Here is a 17,318-nt window from a genome sequence, read left to right as displayed (position 1 = left end):
TCTTCCTCCTCTCACCCTCACTCACTCTACCTCAGCTGCTTAAGCTTCTGTGCTTCTTTTAAATAGATCAAGCATGCTCTTCACTTGCAGTCTTGGAGCTTGCTGATGTTCCCCTGGGTGGTATCTGCATTATGTCCTCCAAACTTTACTAGGGTAGGGTCTGTCATAGGCCACTTCCTCAAAGAAGTTTTCTCTAATCACCCACCTAAATTAACAGCATCCCCACCTCCATCCTAGCTCAACTTACCACTTCTGAAATCCTGTTTGGTTATTGCCTGTGTTTGCTCGTTGAAGGTGAGCTGTCTGTGGTCAGGAGCTCCCTTGCATCCACTGTTTGTGGCACCTGGCATGAGGCCCGGTACAGGAGAGCACACATGTGTGGCTGCTAAAAGAATGAATGAATGTCAGCCCACAACAAAGGCAAAGATACCTTGCTTGTTTTTTATTACACTGCTTGTTTTTGTTTGCCTGCTTTGAGTTGTAGGAGCATATATTGTATATTGAGAGCTTACATGTATGTTATAAGTAGATTTAGATATTCATATAGATGGAGACTAACTCATAAAGATTAATTTAGGGAATCGATACCTTTATGATATTCTCTTCCTACCTGAGAACATGCTATGCTCTTCTACTTGTTTTGTCTTCATTTGTTTCCTCCAGGACTAGTCATACTTGTTTCTCGTATCATTTTTGCTATCTCGTTAGGTTCATTTTATGTTTTGTGTTGCTATTTTAAATGAGGTACTTTATTTACTCATATATTCTAAGCAAATATAGTGTGGCTATATGAAGGCTACAGATTTGTTTATTAATCCCAGTCATCTTATTGAATCATCTTTTTTTTTTTTGGCGGGGGGAAAGCAGTACTGGGGTTTGAACTCAGGACCTTGCACTTGCCAGACAAGCCCACTTGAGCTACAGCCCTCAGCCCTTTCTGCTGTACATATTTTACCAGTAGAGTCTCACATTTACACTGGGGCCAGCCTGGACCAAGATCCTATTTATGCTTCTCATGGAGCTGGGATAACAGGCCTAAGCCACCACACCCAACATTTCTTGGTTGAGATGGGGTCTCAAGAACTTTCTTTTTTGTTGTTCTGGCTGGTCTCAAACTGTGATCCTCCTGATTTCTGCCTCCTGAGTAGCTAGACTTACAGATGTACACCACCAGCCTTTGAATTATCTTTTTGTAAGTAATAGCTTTTCCACTGATCCTCTTTATCTAGATGAAACATTTCATTTACAAATTGTGATTTCACTCCTTTTAACTTTTATACCACTTATTTCTATGTCTTGTCTAATTGAATTAGCTCCTACTGCTAAAAATATTTTCAAAATTAGTGGTCAAAGTGTTGCAGCTTTGTCATGTTATTAACTGAATCTCTTACTTTCTTGTTAGGATTTATTACTGATGGGAATTCCTTTCTTTTGGGCAATGTTCTGCTTCGTCAGATTCGCCATCTGCCTAATGCCATATTCCCAGTATCTCTCCAAGAACGAGTGAAGCCATCTGGCCAAAACCAGGAGGACAGAAAGAACTACGGGGTCGGCTGGGGTCCCCCTGATCCAAACATCACAAAAGCAGACAGCATTTGGCATTATCAGAATCAGGAGTCACTGGGTGGCTCTCCCATCCGAGGGGAGTTTGCCACTTACTCAGGAGGAGGCTATGCTGCGAGACTTGGAAGAAACTCCAGCACTGCGACCAGGTAAGCCAGTCTGCGCCCCATCAAGAAGACTAGGAGGTTTGTTCCCGCTGCTGGCAGGAGTGGGGAATTCAGTGCCCATCTTCACCAGCTGCTGCAATCCTACTCTGCTGACTGTGATGCTGGCAGACACTTCCATTTTAGACTTCTAAGGTCACAGATCTTTTAGTTAATTAATTTTTATTAGCATATTATAGTTGTATAGGGGTACACTGTGACATTTACAGAAGTGCTTACAATAATCTTAGACTCACCCCCTCCATCTTTCCCCTCTCTCCGCTACCTTTTACTTTACAAATTCCTTGTTCAGTTTTGAACTACAGTATGTTTTGATTTGGTAGTTTGTCAAAACTCATTCCTTTTTTTTTTTCCTGCAGTTGAACTCAGGGAACCCTAGCTTAGACAAACTATTCTTCAAGTTTTATATTTTAAACACTAGGCTAGCTGGTGGAGTGGTAGACCATCTGCCTAGCAAATGCTAGTTCCTAAGTTCAATGCCTGTGGTACCACCAAAAAAAAAGAAAGAAAGAAATATTGCCTTTTGTGAACTGGGATGTGTATCAACCCAAAATTCAAACACCCAAATTAAATCACCAGAGACTTACAGAGTTTTCATTTTGTTTTTGGTGGTGCTGAGGTTTGAACTCAGGGCCTCATGCTTAGTAGGCAGGTGCTCTACCACTTGAGCCATTTCGCCAGTCCAAGTTTTTGTTGTTATGAATGGAAAGTCTAAATTAAAATTACTCTCTTTAAATTTACAGCAAGGAGTTACTCAAAACCAATTATGTCAACCAAATGATAACATTCACACTCCTTTCACCTCTCAAAACTGATTAGCTGTTAGTAAATAGTAGCATTTAATGTTCCAAACAGAAATGATTGACGTAGCATATGAATTCTACCTGAGACCTTAAGTGCCAAATACATTTTCCTGCCTGTTTATCCTTGGTGTAAATACTACTTTGAAAACAAAAACTGGTGTTTTGTTTGGTGTTTTGAGGTAGTTTATAGTCCAGGCTGACCTCAAACTCATGATTGTTTCACCTCAGCCTCCCTTGTGCTGGAATTACAGGTATATATGAGCATATCCAGTTTGAATTTTTCATTTTTACAGACTATTTAACTTATGTCCAGGTTAACATCATAAAAATTTGGGCATTAGTAATCATGATATTTTATAAGAAAACTAGATTGGGGAATGTAGCTTCTTACCTGGTATGTGACAGTGACACTGAAACACTGGGGTGCTTTCCCCTTTTGTAGCACTGAATGGAGAAAGTAAGTGGCTGTCCCCTCTTCTGCTTCCCCAGAGTTCTACAGCATCTTCATCAGACACACTGGCTAGACCGATGCACAAAAGGCCTCTTTGTCGAATTTGTGGTCTTCAATGCTAACGTTAACCTGTTCTGTGTTGTGACCCTGATTTTGGAATCCAACAGTGTGGGTATGAAGATGACTTGGGTATCTCAGGAGAAGGCTTAATTTCTTTACTTTATAACATTCATTAAAGCATGGGGCTGGCAGACTGGCTCAAGCAGTAAGAGCACCTGCCTGGCAAGCGTGAGGCACTGAGTTCAAACTCCAGTGCTGCCAAAAAAAAAAAAAGGAAATACTTAGAAAACAAAATCTTTAAAAAAATTTTTTTTTATGCTAGAAACATGGCTCAAGTGCTAGAGTGCCTGCCTAACAAGTGCAAAGCCCTGAGTTCAAACCCCAGTACCATCCCCCCAAAAAAGGATATTCCTCAATGATTACACATTCATATGATTTTAAGTCACAGTTCAAGGAAAAACCTAGCCACCCTCTCTTTAGCACTTCATACCTACTCAGACGCAGCTTTTCGTTTTAGTTTTTAATTTGAAAAATCGTACAGAATGCTCATTTGTGACGTTTCAGTGTTAAGTATTAGGTTTCTTTCTCTGAGGATGAGGATCTAGCTTTCTCATATGCACACACTTCCCTAATACACACCCCTTTCCCTCTGTTTCTCTTTTCTGCCCTCTTCATCTCTGGTCGTCTTGTGTCCCTTCAGCGGCCATTGTCTGTATCTCTTAAGGGACTGTATGGTAACTGGTTTGTTCAATCTCCACTGTGCAGGGAGTCTGCCTTCTTTCTTTCTCTCCCCCAGAACTCACTCTCAGATCCCTCTCATTTACCACTGGGCATTACATCCAATCAGGTAAGTTTTCCTCCCAGACCAGCAGAGTGGACAGCTTCTCCTTCCCTTGTCTCCAAACACAGCTGAAGGCTCTTTGGGGGGTTTTATTGTAACTCCCAAAAAGCACATAGGGTAAGAATGAACACAAAGGAAGTCCCAGTCTTGAGAGCTAGCTGGGCAATGTAGGATTTTTTTTTCCCTAAATGTACTTTCTACCTATAAGGGTTAGTTCTAATATAAGGGGGACTTTATGTCATTTATTTATGTTTATTTTTTTTGGTGGTAAAGAGGTTTGAATTCAGGGCCTCATGCTTGCTAGGTAAGCAGTTAACTACTTGAACCACACCCCCATTTTTGCTCAGGGCTAGCCTCAGACCCCCACAATCCTCCTACCTCCCAGCAATCTCACATTGCTGAGATTATAGCTATGTTTCACAATAGCCAGCATGTTGATTGAGAGGGGGTCTCACTTTTTGCCTGGTTGGCTTCCAACCACGATCCTCCGTTTCTGCCTGCCAAGTAGCTAGGATTACATTCATGTATTTCCAAACCCAGCCCTGGGGCTTTATGAAAGTTTATATCCATAAGACGTTTCCTGGTTTTATAAATTTCTAGGTGGAGCCTGAAGCTTTTTAGTCCATCCTTATCTAAACATCTGAATACTCAAGGGATATTAAGTGCTTTAGACTTTTACCTCTGCAGCATTGTAACTTGGAGAGGGCAAGTGTTAAGCCAGTGGCACTTCCTCTAGGTAAGGTCAACAGTATACCCTTTCCCTCTGCTGACTTCAGTGCAACTGGCATTTCTCCAAAAGCTTTGCCTTTGTGATTCACTTAATGTTCAGGACAGCTTCACAGGAGGTCCTCAGTGGAGTGTCAAGACTCAGAAACGTTTGCTGATACAGGGACGACGGGTTATTCTGAAGAAGGCAGAAGTTTTAGACTCATGACTCCGGGCGTCTTGTTACTCGCAGGTGCTTTCTTCACCTCTGTAAGACTGGACAGTTTGAATTCCCTTCAGACATCAGGGAAGGGCCTTGCCTGGCCCACTGCCTCACAAGTCACCCAGTGTCTACTAATCTGCTGCTATACCTTCATACAGGTGAGCTCAAACGTTACCTGTGAGAGAGAGACTCGAAAGGAAGGCCGACTCCTCTGCAGAGCCTCACCTTGCCCTGGGGCTAGAATTATGGCTGTGACTTTGGTCCTTTCCAGAGCACTGACTGTCACAGGCTGCCTGGTTTCCCACTAAGAGTATTCTTTCAGTTTTTGTGAGTTAAAGAATTGTCTGTCAGAATATACCTTATGTAGTTTTACCACTCCTCTATGAAGCAGTATCAAGAAAGCGTGCTGAACTTTTTAAAAAGCAAGAACTCAAAAACACGAGTGGTTGCAGGCAAAGGAACTGAGTCTCAATCCGAAGCCTTTTTCTCTTTACTCTCAGGCCTGAAAGCAGCCTTCTGGAGTGCCTGAGAGCAGCGCAAAGGCCCGAACCACCTCGCCCAGAAGCCAGCCGCGTTCTCATCTTTCAGAGACGCAGTGGTGACTGTGGTGTCTGTGTCTAGGGCTGTCGGATCAAACAGGAGAGGTGGAGGTTCCTCACTAGGAAAAAGAACATTCTGGACACCAGCATCCTCCTCCTTAGCTTCAGCATCTTGGGGCTTGACCTGAGGCGCAGGTCTCTACATGAGGAGAACTTGGCACAATACCGCCGTGACCACGAAAGGTAAGCGTGAGCCTGAGGAGCCCCGGCCATCCCCACCTCGTGTCCTGTTTCTGTGCTCTTTCACACTGCCCTTCCAGATCTGTATTTGTATAGAATCAGAGTTAAAACAGAACTTGGGCTGGTGTCCACAGCAGAGAAAGGGGTAAGAGTTGAAAAGCACCTCTGTTTTCACAGTGCGTAGGCATGTGCTAATCAGAGCTAATTCATTCAAATTTCACAGAGCAAGGCCTGGAATTGTCATTACCCCCAGTGCACAAAGCCTAAGGCAGGACAATCATTTCAAACTCGCCCAGAGGGTAAGAATGGTCTTCATTCACCATGCCACCAGATGTCCACTGCCCTCTGCGGCCTGGTCTTTTCTTTCTCACGGGAAGAGCACGTTTCTTAAGCCAAGTACAGACCTTCTCCAAGGCAGGGTCCCTGTTTTTGCAGGGATACCGAGTCTGCAGCCTGAAGGGCGATGGCAGGTGGGTTCCAGCCTGCTGTGTGGCACTGACGAGGTCTTAGGCTTGTGACCGAGTGCCAACTTGCTGACGCCTATGGGGGCCTTCCCAAAACACAGTCGCTGAAGTTACAAATGGATCTCTTACATAACAAGACCTAACTGCTGAACAACACCCTTCCCCTCCAGTTCATCCACTCATCTTTCTAATGTCAGCAGTATGAAATTTACTACATCATCCATCTACTGACAAAAAATGATCAGGATTAGAGTCCCAGGGAAAACAGACTTCCATGATGATGGCAAAGTCAACTCAGTTACTCTTCTCCTTTTGAGGAGAGTGAGCTGGTCTTGATCTCCAGTAAAAAAAAAAATCAGCTAGGGGGTTACATCGCAAGGTTTCTTCAACATAGCTCCAAACCAAGAAAGTGGCCCCTTCTAGTGTCCTCATATCCCCAAGTCTGGGAGGCTGCACTAGAAAGCCTCATCACCAAGTGTCTGAGCTGATGGGGCTCAAAGCTGCTGCCCTTCAGCACTGGGAGTACTGGAGAACACACCCTAGTGGGAACTGATGGCACATGCTTCCAGGCCTAACTGCTGCTTTCTTTGGGAACAGATTCATCAGCTTCTATGAGGCAATAAATGTAAACTCTGCTGTCACTCACCTTGTGGGCTTCCTGGTTCTGTTGGCAACTGTTCAGCTATGGGACCTGCTGCAACATAACCCCAGGTTGCAAGTCATCAGCAAAACCCTGAGCAAAGACTGGGATGAGGTGGTGGGCTTTCTGCTGATCATCCTTGTCCTGCTGAGCGGATACGCAATGACTGTAAGCCCCATGTCCAGTGCCTCTGTCCTTAAATGCCTTGGCTTTGAAATCATTTCTCTTCTACCAGTTCAAGCTGGCAATGAGTTTTGGAGAAAAGGTACCTAGTACAATTTAAACCAGATGCTTGTCTCCTGTCTCTAAAATGGGGACCATATTGGCTGTATCAAGTACCTAAGGACAGAAAGAACTCAGTTTGCTCCCACTGACTGGTCTTCTCCTCCTCAGTTTAATGTGCTGTTTGGATGGAGCATCTCTGACTACCGAACTTTCTGCAGCTCTACCGTGGCTGTTGTTGGCCTCCTAATGGGAATTTCTCCTCACAAGGAGGTAAGAAAAAAAAAAATTCCTAGTTTCTCTACAGAATCTCACTTGGCGTAACAGACTTAACAAGGGGGAGGGGAACTGCTTACAATAGTAGTCTCCCAGGACAGACTGGAAAGGAGCATGTACCTTTCATGTCTTTCACAGTACCGCCTGCACACAGCACTTTTGATTGGCTTTTGCTTTCAGAAATCTGCCCTCCTCCTTTCTCACTTCTTGTATCCTTAATCTTACTGCTGCAGGACTTTGAACCTAAACTTGTGTTCCTACCTGACCAGAATTACAAGAGTTGCTGCTGCTTTCTCAATGACCATTTGACACTGTATGAAAGGAGGGAAGGGCATTAGGAAATAGTTCCAGTAACAACTGCGTTAGTTCTGTTGATAGCTACTACTCATTTCAGTGAGTTATTAGTTCCCCCAGGAGGTACACACACAAATCCCCGTCTTCCTATTTAGCATAGAAGACAAAGGAGGTTCACCCCAAAGAAATGAGAAATAGGTTTATTATACAAGGTATGCATGAATCAAAGCGTCACATGGCACCCATGAACAAGCACAGCTTTTATGTCAATTTAAGTGAGTGGAGGAGTAAAGTAGGAAACTCAGCTGGGATTTGAGCCCCAAATATTGAAGGGTGTATTTTATCAGGAAGGCAAATGCTCCAATTCATGAAATTGGCAAGAACTGGAGCACAGTTAATTGTTCCATTAGTTTAGAATTCTGAAGTTACTGAATTAGGGGCCGGGCAGGGTGGTACATACCTGTTATCCCAGCTACTTGGGAGGCAGTGGAAGCAGGAGGATCATGGTCCCAGACCAGTCCTGGGCAAACACTTGAGGCCCTATCTGAAAAAGAACCTCAGGCAAAAACATGCTGGAGATGTGGCTAGAGTGGTAAAGCGCAAAGTGCTATATCCTGAGGCCTTTTTGTTGTTTTTTTAAGTAACTAATGAAAATAGGAGGTTCTTGTGTGTAAAGTTACCACCTTCAAGAAAGAATCTGCTATTTTGGCTGTAAAATTTTGTTCCAGTTTAGCACTAATCATTATAGATGAAGCCCTTACCTCTGGAGCATTTTGTATTCTTTAAAATTGTAAAGGAACTGACAATAAGAAAAAGACTTTGCTAACATCTACTTTTTATTTTTTTGGTGGTACTGGGGTTTGAATTCAGGGTCTCACACTTGCTAGGCAAGCACTCTACCACCTGAGCCAGCCCACCAGCCCTTTTTTTGTGTTGAGTATTTTTGAGATAGGGTCTTATGAACTATTTGCCTGGGCTGGCTTTGAACCACAGTTCTCCTGATCTCTGCCTCCTGAGTAGCTAGGATGGGACACTGGCACCCTGCAATGTCTACTTTTTTACTTTAAAAAAAAACCACTTTTTCTACTTTCAACATAATTGTCTAACACGGAAGGGAAAACAGGGTAAACTTACTAGGAAAATGTCTAATCATCCTGTGGGTTCTTGGGTTTAAAGCAGTGCCCTAGCAGCAACAATGAATTACCAACACACCAAGGAAAAATAAAAATCACTTGTTAAAATGAACACCTTAAAAGAAATATTGTTATAAGCTGGGCCTGGTGGTGCTCTTGAGAGGCTGAAAAAGGAGGATCATGAGTTCAAAGCCAGCCTGAGTTACAGAGCTAGATGCTGTCTCAAAAAAACAACAAAAAAAAATTGTTATAGAACCTGAATTTGTATTTTAAAAAATCTCCTTCTGCAGAAAAGGATGCGACTCATTATTTATATTATTTTTTAAAGTGACAAGACAATGGGGGAAACAAATGAACATAAAAACCAGTTTCTTGATTACCTGCCCCCCCCCCCCCACTGAATCCCAGGGCCTTGCACATGCTCAGTAAATGTTCTACCAATGGGCTACACCCAAGTCAAAAGAATTTTTTTTTTTTGTGATACTGAGGGTTTGAACTCAGGGCCTACACCTTGAGCCACTCCGCCAGTACTTTGTGATTTTTTTTTTTTCCAAGATAGAAACTCTCGAACTATTTGGCTGAGCTGGCTTCGAACCTCAAGCCTTCTACTCTCTGCCTCCTAAGAAGCTGGGATTATAGGCCTGAGTCACCAGTGCCCAGCTCTTTTTATTGCAACACTCCTGTGTTTAGAGGAGGAGCTTTTTAGATAGCAGGGACTGGTTTTATGACTTCTGGTATAGATTTTTTTTTTTTTCCATTTTCATTTGGTACCCACAGAGGTTTCCATGTTTAGGTTTATTTTCCAGAATTGCCGAAATTCACATGGGATTTAGGTCATTAACAATTCCTCTACAACTCACTTGTTTTCTTCTTATAAAAGCTGTGAAGTCAAATCTTAATATTCTTATTCTTACTCATGTCCACTTAAAAGTATTTTTAAAAATTATTTCTGCCTCTCTCCTTGAAGTAGAATCTCAACTGTCTATAATCCAAAGTGGTCTTACTGTCTTCTCAGGTTATTGCTTTATACCCAGTCCTGGGCTCCTTTCTGATCATCACCAATGTCATCTTGATGGTACTTGTGATCATTAATCTTTTTGTTTCTGCCATTCTCATTGCCTTTGGAAAAGAAAGAAAGTCTCTTCAGGTAAGTAATTGCAGCTCAGTAACTGAAAAACAATTATCATGACACATTGAAAAGCTTAACTGTAATTGCTTTAGATTACAACTAGGCACAGTGGCACATACCTGTAAACCCAGGACTCAGCCTGAGACAGGAGGATCTAGCTTTCAAGGCCAACCTGGGATACACAGGTTAAATACCCCCCACCTACAAACTACACACTGACATAATGCAAGTATCAGCACATTCCCTTTGTAGTCTCAATTCTGCCAATTATTTCCCTAGAAAACCCAATTTGCTAAGACTTTATGTTCCACAGCCACTGCACCACAAATAAATAGCTGCCACTCAAGCATCAGGTAGCAGAGACACCCCCCATTTTACAGCAAATCACTGAAAACACAGTATCCTTACTACTAACAGTAACATTCACAACAATTTCAATTTTCTCCTTTTGTGTTCGGATACTCAGAAAGAAGCTACACTGACAGATATGCTGCTACAGAAGCTTTCAAATCTGTTAGGAATCAGACAGCACCAGAACCCCTCATCTGAAAAGAAGTCCTGACAACAATGGGTACTGACTGAAATCTTAGAAGATGAGCTGCCTTGCGAAGTCAGGTGCACCTCATAAATACCTGTAATTACTTTAGCTTATCATTACTGGTTTTTGCATGGCACAGCTTAGAAAATGACACATACATGTGCTTTTTTTCTTAATTCTGTGAGTGAGTGAGGATTTTCTTGCTTGTGGCTCCAGGCACTGTCAGAAAGGGAACACTGGAAGAATAATATAGCATAAGCCAGTTTTGTTGCCAAAAAGCAAGTAATAGAATACTGGTTACCTATGTCCCGGGATGGCTGTGGGAAATTAATCATAAATGAACTCACTATGACTTAATGAAAACAGATACACATGCACCAGGCTTGGCTGAGAGCCTCTGCCACAAAGGAGTAACTAAGCAATCTCACAGAGGCTATCTGGGCTCAGATATAGTGATGGAAATTTTTCCCATCTGTGGAACTGAGGAAACCTAAGGTGAAGGCTGTCTCTGGCATCAATGTGAATCATGTGCTTAAAATATTGTCCACTAAAATCAAACTCACACATTATCATTTGACCAGCCATGGAAAAAGCAGGACACAGGACCTTTAACTTTATTAGCAGCTACTGATCTATGAAATACAAACCCATCATTAAAGAAAAGTTGCTTGAAACAAGTATATACAAAGACACTACAAAGCAAAGAAGCAAAACTTGTATCTTTGAGTCCCAAAGCCAACCCTGTGGGGAAGGATGGCCTTCATTAGGGGACAGAGAAGCACAGAAATTATAAGTTACAAGTCTCATCCACCCAGGAAAGCAGTGAACAACAGCCACATGGGCACGAAAAAGTTGAGATCAGATTGTTTTAAGTTTTCAAATGAAAACACATACCCTCTTCCGTAGGCTTTCCAGCTCACTACCCAAGAGACTTGAGCACTTCTATTAAGGCAGCTGGAAGCCCACCCTGTGCTTGAATGGTGACTTCTGCCCAATATGTGACCTGTCCTTCCTCTGCTAGTAGCATGCTATGGGAAAAACAAATTTCTATAGTGCTGCCCTCTGCTAAAAAGGAACAAAGCACTCAAAATAAAGCAAAAGGCCACAAAGGGCTCCCTGAGAATCCAGCAGAACTAAGAGAGGCCTCCAACTCTGCAACTGGATCCAGGTGGAACTGTGCCCTGCAGTTAGAGTGTACATGCCAACAAGACGGCGCAGCTTCCAGGAACCGTGATGGTGGCTTCCTGAACCATTTTCTCACAATGTGAGAAAGCACACCATGGCCTTGATTCTCAATCTCAATGTGCAGAGAGGTTTGTTTCCAAGTCTGGAACCTCAACACAAGGGTAAGACAGTCCATGAGGTGCTCTCCCATGTGCTTCATCTCTCTCCCGGGGAAGACACTGACAGGCAGAGGTGCTAAGAGCCAGGTGCTCTGGCTGCCGAGTCTCCAGTTGTTAGTCTCTTAGTGTCACCGAAGAACTGGAAAGCAACAGAATTTGGTAGAGCAGGAAGAGAGCCCCAAGGAAGAGTGTGCTCAGTGACAGTTAATTAGTGAAATGGAATTTCATGGAGATTCGTTGTTGCAAGGAAAAATTGCTGAGTCTCAACTCCAGGAAGCTTGAGGTTGCCTGGAATAAGCCTATGTTTTCTTTTTTAGCTCCTCAAATCTCCGGGAAAGATCATCAAAGTCTATGTCTTCAGATGCTGAGGTGCTGGCTCCAGCAGATGCAGTTGGTAGTGTATCTGGCACAGATGGCAACTCTGGCAGTACAAAGTTAAAGTTATCTGCGGGTCTGGAAGGGGGCTTCCCAGAAGCTTCTGGCTTGGATCCAGGACCTAATTAAATTAGGGCAAGGGGTACAATGTTACAAACAGAAGAGAAATGACTCAGATTTCCTTTCACCAAAAAAAAAGCCATATGATCATTTTTGGCAGAAGAAAACACTACTTTAAAAAAAAAATAACATTCAAAGCCGGGTGCCAGTGGTTCATACCTGTAATCGTAGCTACTACTCAGAGAAGGATCACTAGCCTAGGTCTAATAGATCATGAGACACTATCTCAAAAATACCCAGTGCAAAAACAGGGATGCTGGAGTGGCTCAGGTGGTAGAGCATCTGCCTAACAAGTATGAGGCCCTGAGTTCAACCCCCAGTACCACAAAAAAAAAAAAAAAAAAATTTATATAGCACCAGATATGATATAATCCCAGCTACGCAGGAGGCAGAGATGGGAAGATAATGGTGTGAGGCCAAACCCACCAAAAATTACAAGACCCAGCCTTCTGGTGCTGACCACAGGGTGTGTTCTTACATAGACTGTATAGAAAGAGGAGGCAAAATAAACCAATTCCATATACACCTCAGCCTAGGTCCTGCGGTCCAGTCTGTATTGTGAATGGGGACACAAGGGGCGGGAAGGGAAAAAAAGGCACAAACCCTATCTGAAAAATAAAACAAAAAGAACCAGAGGCATGGCTCAAGTGGTAGAGTACTTGCCTAACAAGTGTGAGTCCTTGAGTTCACCCTAAAGATTGCTCTTCTCCCCACCAAAATATTCAATCAAAAAGGTTAATAAAAATCCTCAGAACAGTTAATGTTTACATTTTCTAATTACAGATGAATTCTATCTGACTTTCCTATGGTGAGAAAAAGCTTAAGGGAAGTCAAAGTGTTGTGCTTGGGGCCAGGTCCACAGTTCATTCATTTAAACAGACTATCACACACTGTCACAAAGCTTGGCTCCTTAACAACCAAGTCAGAAAAGTAGTACTACAATTCTACTAAAACAAATAATGCTTCCTTTAAAGGACTACTGATGCTGTGGTTTTTTGTTTGTTTTGTTTTGCAGTGCTTGAAACAGAACCCAGGGACTTGTACATGCTAGGCAAGTGCTCTACCACTAAGCTTTAGCTCTTAGTTTTATCATGGAGTTCAAACTCATGATTCTCCTACCTCTACCTCCCATGTGCTGAGATTACAGGTGTACACCACCATACACTTGGTCTCGTTTTACGTTAAACTCCTCCCCTTAAGTTCTAGAATAGGCAAAACCAAATTGTAGTAAATCCAAAGAGTTTGCCTGCAGTAGAGTTGACTAGAAAGGAACCTGATAACTTTCAGGTGTTATGGAAGTGTTCTCTACTTTGACTGGAGTGATAGGTGTGTGCATATATAAAAACTCAAATTGTACACTTAAAGTCTATCTGTTTTTAAATGTAAATTACCTCAAAATGTCTCTAAAAGTATACCCCCTGGGTTTTTGGGGTGTTGGTACTATTTTGTTCTTTAAAGAATTTGAGGGCTGGGCGCTGGTAGCTCACGCTTGTAATCCTAGCTCCTCAGGAAGCAGAGATCAGGAGGATAATGGTTCAAAGACAGCCTGGGCAAATAGTGCCTGAGACCCTATCTTAAAAATACCCATCACAAAAAGGGATCTCAGAGGGGCCCCAGTACTGCCAAAAAAAAAAAAAAAAGTAAGAAAGCACAGTTACAGCACTGACAGAAACTGAGAACAAGGAAGATGGGGCAGAGAAGGGCTGGCAAAAATCAAGTGTGATTCAAAGCAAGAAACATTACATGTGGGGAGAGGACAGGGTAGAATGCCATGGACATGGACAGACTCTGAGGGAGGAATAATGAGAACAGCAGAAGGTTTAACACCAAGCCTTGAAGGTTTGTGACTCACACTCACCAACAATCTGTGCAGAAGAGACATTCTTATCAGCATTAATGTCATCAACCTGCAACACAAAGATTGTTACTACAGGAAAAAGCAATGGCAACTCTAGAGAAAGTACCAACACTGCTGCCAGCCACTGTGTTTTTCAAAGCTAAACTGTTTACCAAAAGCAACAGAACCTGTCCCAAAGAAAATGCCCTCTGCTCCCTACATTTCTTCCTGCCACAGATACCACATCGAACTCTGAACTGCCAAGCAGAGAAAAACTTCTTACCACTTCTTAACCATAACCACTTTTTTTCTACCTTTCTGGCAAAGACAAAGCAGTAACTACTGAATACACCTACAAGAACCAAGTCCTCATATATGGCTGAAGTTCCACCTCATTCCTAGAAATCGTTCTAGGTCATGCTTTGATGCATGCAAGACTAAAGCATGTGAAAACTCAGGTCCCAGAGGAAACACATCAGCTAGAGAAAAACCAATAGAACAAGTCAACTCAGGAACAGGGAGAGCTTTCTAGATGAATAATATATATAGCAAATGCCATACTGATTTTTTTCTCAGTAATATATCAGATGGAAAAAAGTGTCAAAAGACATATACCAAGGAAACAAGGCTGACAGAAAACAATCTAAATTTCTAACACCAAGACTGTTAACAGCTCAATGTGATTCTTTACTTAACTAGTCAAATATAACTGGGTAAGTGCCATAGTAGGGCACTGTAACTTTCTAAGAGAGCTGGGGCTTCTTCCTGATTCCTGGCTTCACTGCAGACAAAGCATTCCCACCATCAACATCACCACCACCACTCCCCATCTCCAGAGCAGTGTTAAAGCAACACAAGAATCCCAAAGCAATGCCAGTACTAAGAGATGATCAAAACTTTGCCTTCCCTGTGGTCATTAGTTTGCTCTCTTCATGGGATTCACCTCCTGTTGCTTATAAAAGAGGCTCAGGCACTTACAGATTCATACGATGGGGGAGTAGCTGGTATCTGAGGTGGGTGAATATTAGGAAAGGCCTGGTAAGTCCCCACTGGCAATCCATTGAAATCTGACTGCAAGAGAAAAAAAGAAATTAGAAACATGGCTCCCAATCTGGTACTTCTGAGATTTGTGTATGGGAAGAGAAGAAATAGGTGATATGTGTACTTAAGATTCCCCAAAGAAGAAAAAAAGACTCAAAAGGACTATGTGTAGTTAGAAAGACTCCAGATTTCTAGTCTTACAGCCAAAGGCTACTCTTCAAATTACTAAATCAACTGCTTCAATGTCTGTCTACAAGTGAAAATTCTCATCAGACATTCTTACCAGCAATGACCTATATCATCTTGTCAAAAAAGGTTTTTTCAGTCTAGTAGTAAATGGTTACTATTCCATTTATTACTAGAAAAAACAAAACTACTAGCCTAATGGCAACAAGTCCCACAGACACTCAGTAAGCCAATCTAAAAAGGCTTTTCCTAGCACTGATTCTGTATTTTTCCGCTTTATTACCTACAGCAGAACCAAGAGACATTCTCTGAATCCCAATGATACTTTTTCCACAATGCAATCACTAAGCTAACACCAAACGTCCTTACTGCTGTATTCTCCTGACAGCTTACAATTCCTGAGTGTGTGTGTAAAGTCTGTCTTCCATCCTCTGTACTGGTTTCTAAACTTAACATCGCAGGTTTTTATGCACACATGCTTACCGGTCCCTTTGGCAGAGGGTATGAGAAAGGAGTGTTTGGCGACGGCATGGGCATAGGCATGGGCATGGGCACTGGCACTGTTCCATCAGGTCCACCAACAGGTGCTGCGAACCCACCCCCTCCTCCTCCTCTTCCAGGGCCACCTTTCTTCACATCATCTGTGAATCCAACATCAATAAGATCTGCCTCTACCCCAGGAGGAGCCTCTGCCTAAGAAAAAGAGAGAGAAACCCATAATCACTAACCCGTGTTCAAGGTCAGGTGTCCCAGGAAGCAGACTCTGAGATGGAGATTAACATGTGCAAGCTACCAGTTATCAAACTCTTAAGATCTGGTAGAATAACCACTTCTTTCCTAATGTGTGTGTTAGTGTTAGTGGTCTAAGCGCATGCCAGAGCTTCTCCCACACCCCACTAACCTTAACTGTTATTTGCAAAATCCTCCTTATCCTACACTGTAAGCCTCTCAGGATAGAGATTTATGTATCTCTGTATTCTCAGCTTCCTACATACTATCTGGCACATGATGGGTAGAATAAATGAGGAACTGGTTAGGTCTTGGGGTATTTCTTACTATTCACCGGGAGATTCTCAATTCCTTCAAGTTCACTAAAAAAAAAAAAAAAAAAAAAAAAAAAAAACCCAGCAATAATTAATGCCAAGGGGGGAGAAATGACCCAAACATTGTATGCACATAGGAATACAAGAAAAAAAAAATAATTAATGCCATTATACATTTGTAAGGTTTTTGTCTTCTCAAAAGTGTTTTCAGTCAATCACCTTATCTGATCCTTAAGGACCTTATGAGACATACAGCCATATTATAGTTACCCAAATAGGCACTAAACTCACACACCTACTAAGGTTAATGCAAAGAATATGGTTATTTTTTTCAAAGAAAATCCCACCTACAGAGTCATTTTCCTCTGTGTTCTGGGATAAACTTACCATGACCACAGAGTCAGGTTCATAGGGTACATTATAATTCTTGGCAATTTCGATCAGGTATCTCTCCACTAGGATTTTGGGTGGGGCTTCCACGCTCAGTTTGTGCATGAGCTGTAAGTAAAAGGCCCATCGTTAAGATATGTCTGTATATCCAGCCTAATCCTAACCTCTCATTTACAAAGTTAAATGATTTTTTCAGTCTTATAAGGCACATTATAGAACCCGTATTTTTCTCACGTATTGATGAAAGAGGAACACTACTGCCTTGCACATTTCAATCCATCCACTCCGTCACCCCATCTCATTTCCTGCTTACATAACTCACAATGGGCACAAAGGAAGTGAGGGTAAGGAAGGGAGGCAGGAAGGACAGCTAGAGGTATCCGGCAGGGGAACAGCTCACTGGATTGCCAGTCCCACAAGCTTCTTCTTGCCCTCACTTTATGAAATGTGCAACCGTCCACTAACCAGCCATGCAATGGCACCACCCAAATCACTGCTGGCAATAAAACCTGCTCCCACCACGCATACTGCTTCACATTTACCAGGTATGTTCATTACCCTGTCATTTACAGTTCCAATCTGGTTGGTCCTACATAACTTGCCATATTCCTTGCTATACTTGGCACAGAGCTGATCAGCAACCTACAGAGAAAAAAAGGACAGTAAATTAAATCACTCCCATAAATGTCTTCAAGCTT

General features: G+C 42.4%; 2 protein-coding genes and 1 non-coding gene across 7 annotated transcripts in view; 2 read left to right on the top strand and 1 right to left on the bottom strand.

The window, feature by feature from the left end:
- Nucleotides 1–11,124, top strand: part of Pkd1l3 (polycystin 1 like 3, transient receptor potential channel interacting) — a 61,482-nt gene extending 50,358 nt beyond the window's left edge. The window contains exons 25-32 of the mRNA XM_074056925.1: nucleotides 1,403–1,712; nucleotides 3,020–3,153; nucleotides 4,841–4,968; nucleotides 5,432–5,592; nucleotides 6,651–6,861; nucleotides 7,087–7,188; nucleotides 9,634–9,765; nucleotides 10,214–11,124. Of these exons, the coding sequence (XP_073913026.1) occupies nucleotides 1,403–1,712; nucleotides 3,020–3,153; nucleotides 4,841–4,968; nucleotides 5,432–5,592; nucleotides 6,651–6,861; nucleotides 7,087–7,188; nucleotides 9,634–9,765; nucleotides 10,214–10,309 (1,274 nt within the window). The 3' untranslated portion in view covers nucleotides 10,310–11,124. The remainder of the gene's footprint in view (nucleotides 1–1,402; nucleotides 1,713–3,019; nucleotides 3,154–4,840; nucleotides 4,969–5,431; nucleotides 5,593–6,650; nucleotides 6,862–7,086; nucleotides 7,189–9,633; nucleotides 9,766–10,213) is intronic.
- Ist1 (IST1 factor associated with ESCRT-III) overlaps nucleotides 10,868–17,318 on the bottom strand; it is a 30,037-nt gene continuing 23,586 nt past the window's right edge. For 3 of the 5 annotated variants that reach the window (XM_020176118.2, XM_020176119.2, XM_074055726.1), the window contains 6 exons: nucleotides 17,179–17,262; nucleotides 16,618–16,728; nucleotides 15,671–15,880; nucleotides 14,939–15,031; nucleotides 13,982–14,030; nucleotides 10,868–12,124 (listed from right to left, as the gene is read on the bottom strand). In XM_020176118.2, the coding sequence (XP_020031707.1) occupies nucleotides 11,928–12,124; nucleotides 13,982–14,030; nucleotides 14,939–15,031; nucleotides 15,671–15,880; nucleotides 16,618–16,728; nucleotides 17,179–17,262 (744 nt within the window). In that variant the 3' untranslated portion in view covers nucleotides 10,868–11,927. The remainder of the gene's footprint in view (nucleotides 12,125–13,981; nucleotides 14,031–14,938; nucleotides 15,032–15,670; nucleotides 15,881–16,617; nucleotides 16,729–17,178; nucleotides 17,263–17,318) is intronic. The other 2 variants (XM_020176121.2, XM_074055725.1) reach the window with 2 other exon arrangements.
- Nucleotides 12,567–12,699, top strand: LOC141417734 (small nucleolar RNA SNORA51). Its single transcript, XR_012442373.1, has one exon. It is a non-coding gene; the product is annotated as a small nucleolar RNA SNORA51 (small nucleolar RNA).

Source organism: Castor canadensis, chromosome 15, assembly GCF_047511655.1.
Source record: "Castor canadensis chromosome 15, mCasCan1.hap1v2, whole genome shotgun sequence".
NCBI lineage: Eukaryota > Metazoa > Chordata > Mammalia > Rodentia > Castoridae > Castor > Castor canadensis.
The sequence above is the reverse complement of the archived record's forward strand: the minus strand, read 5'-3'. Positions and strand labels throughout refer to the sequence as shown.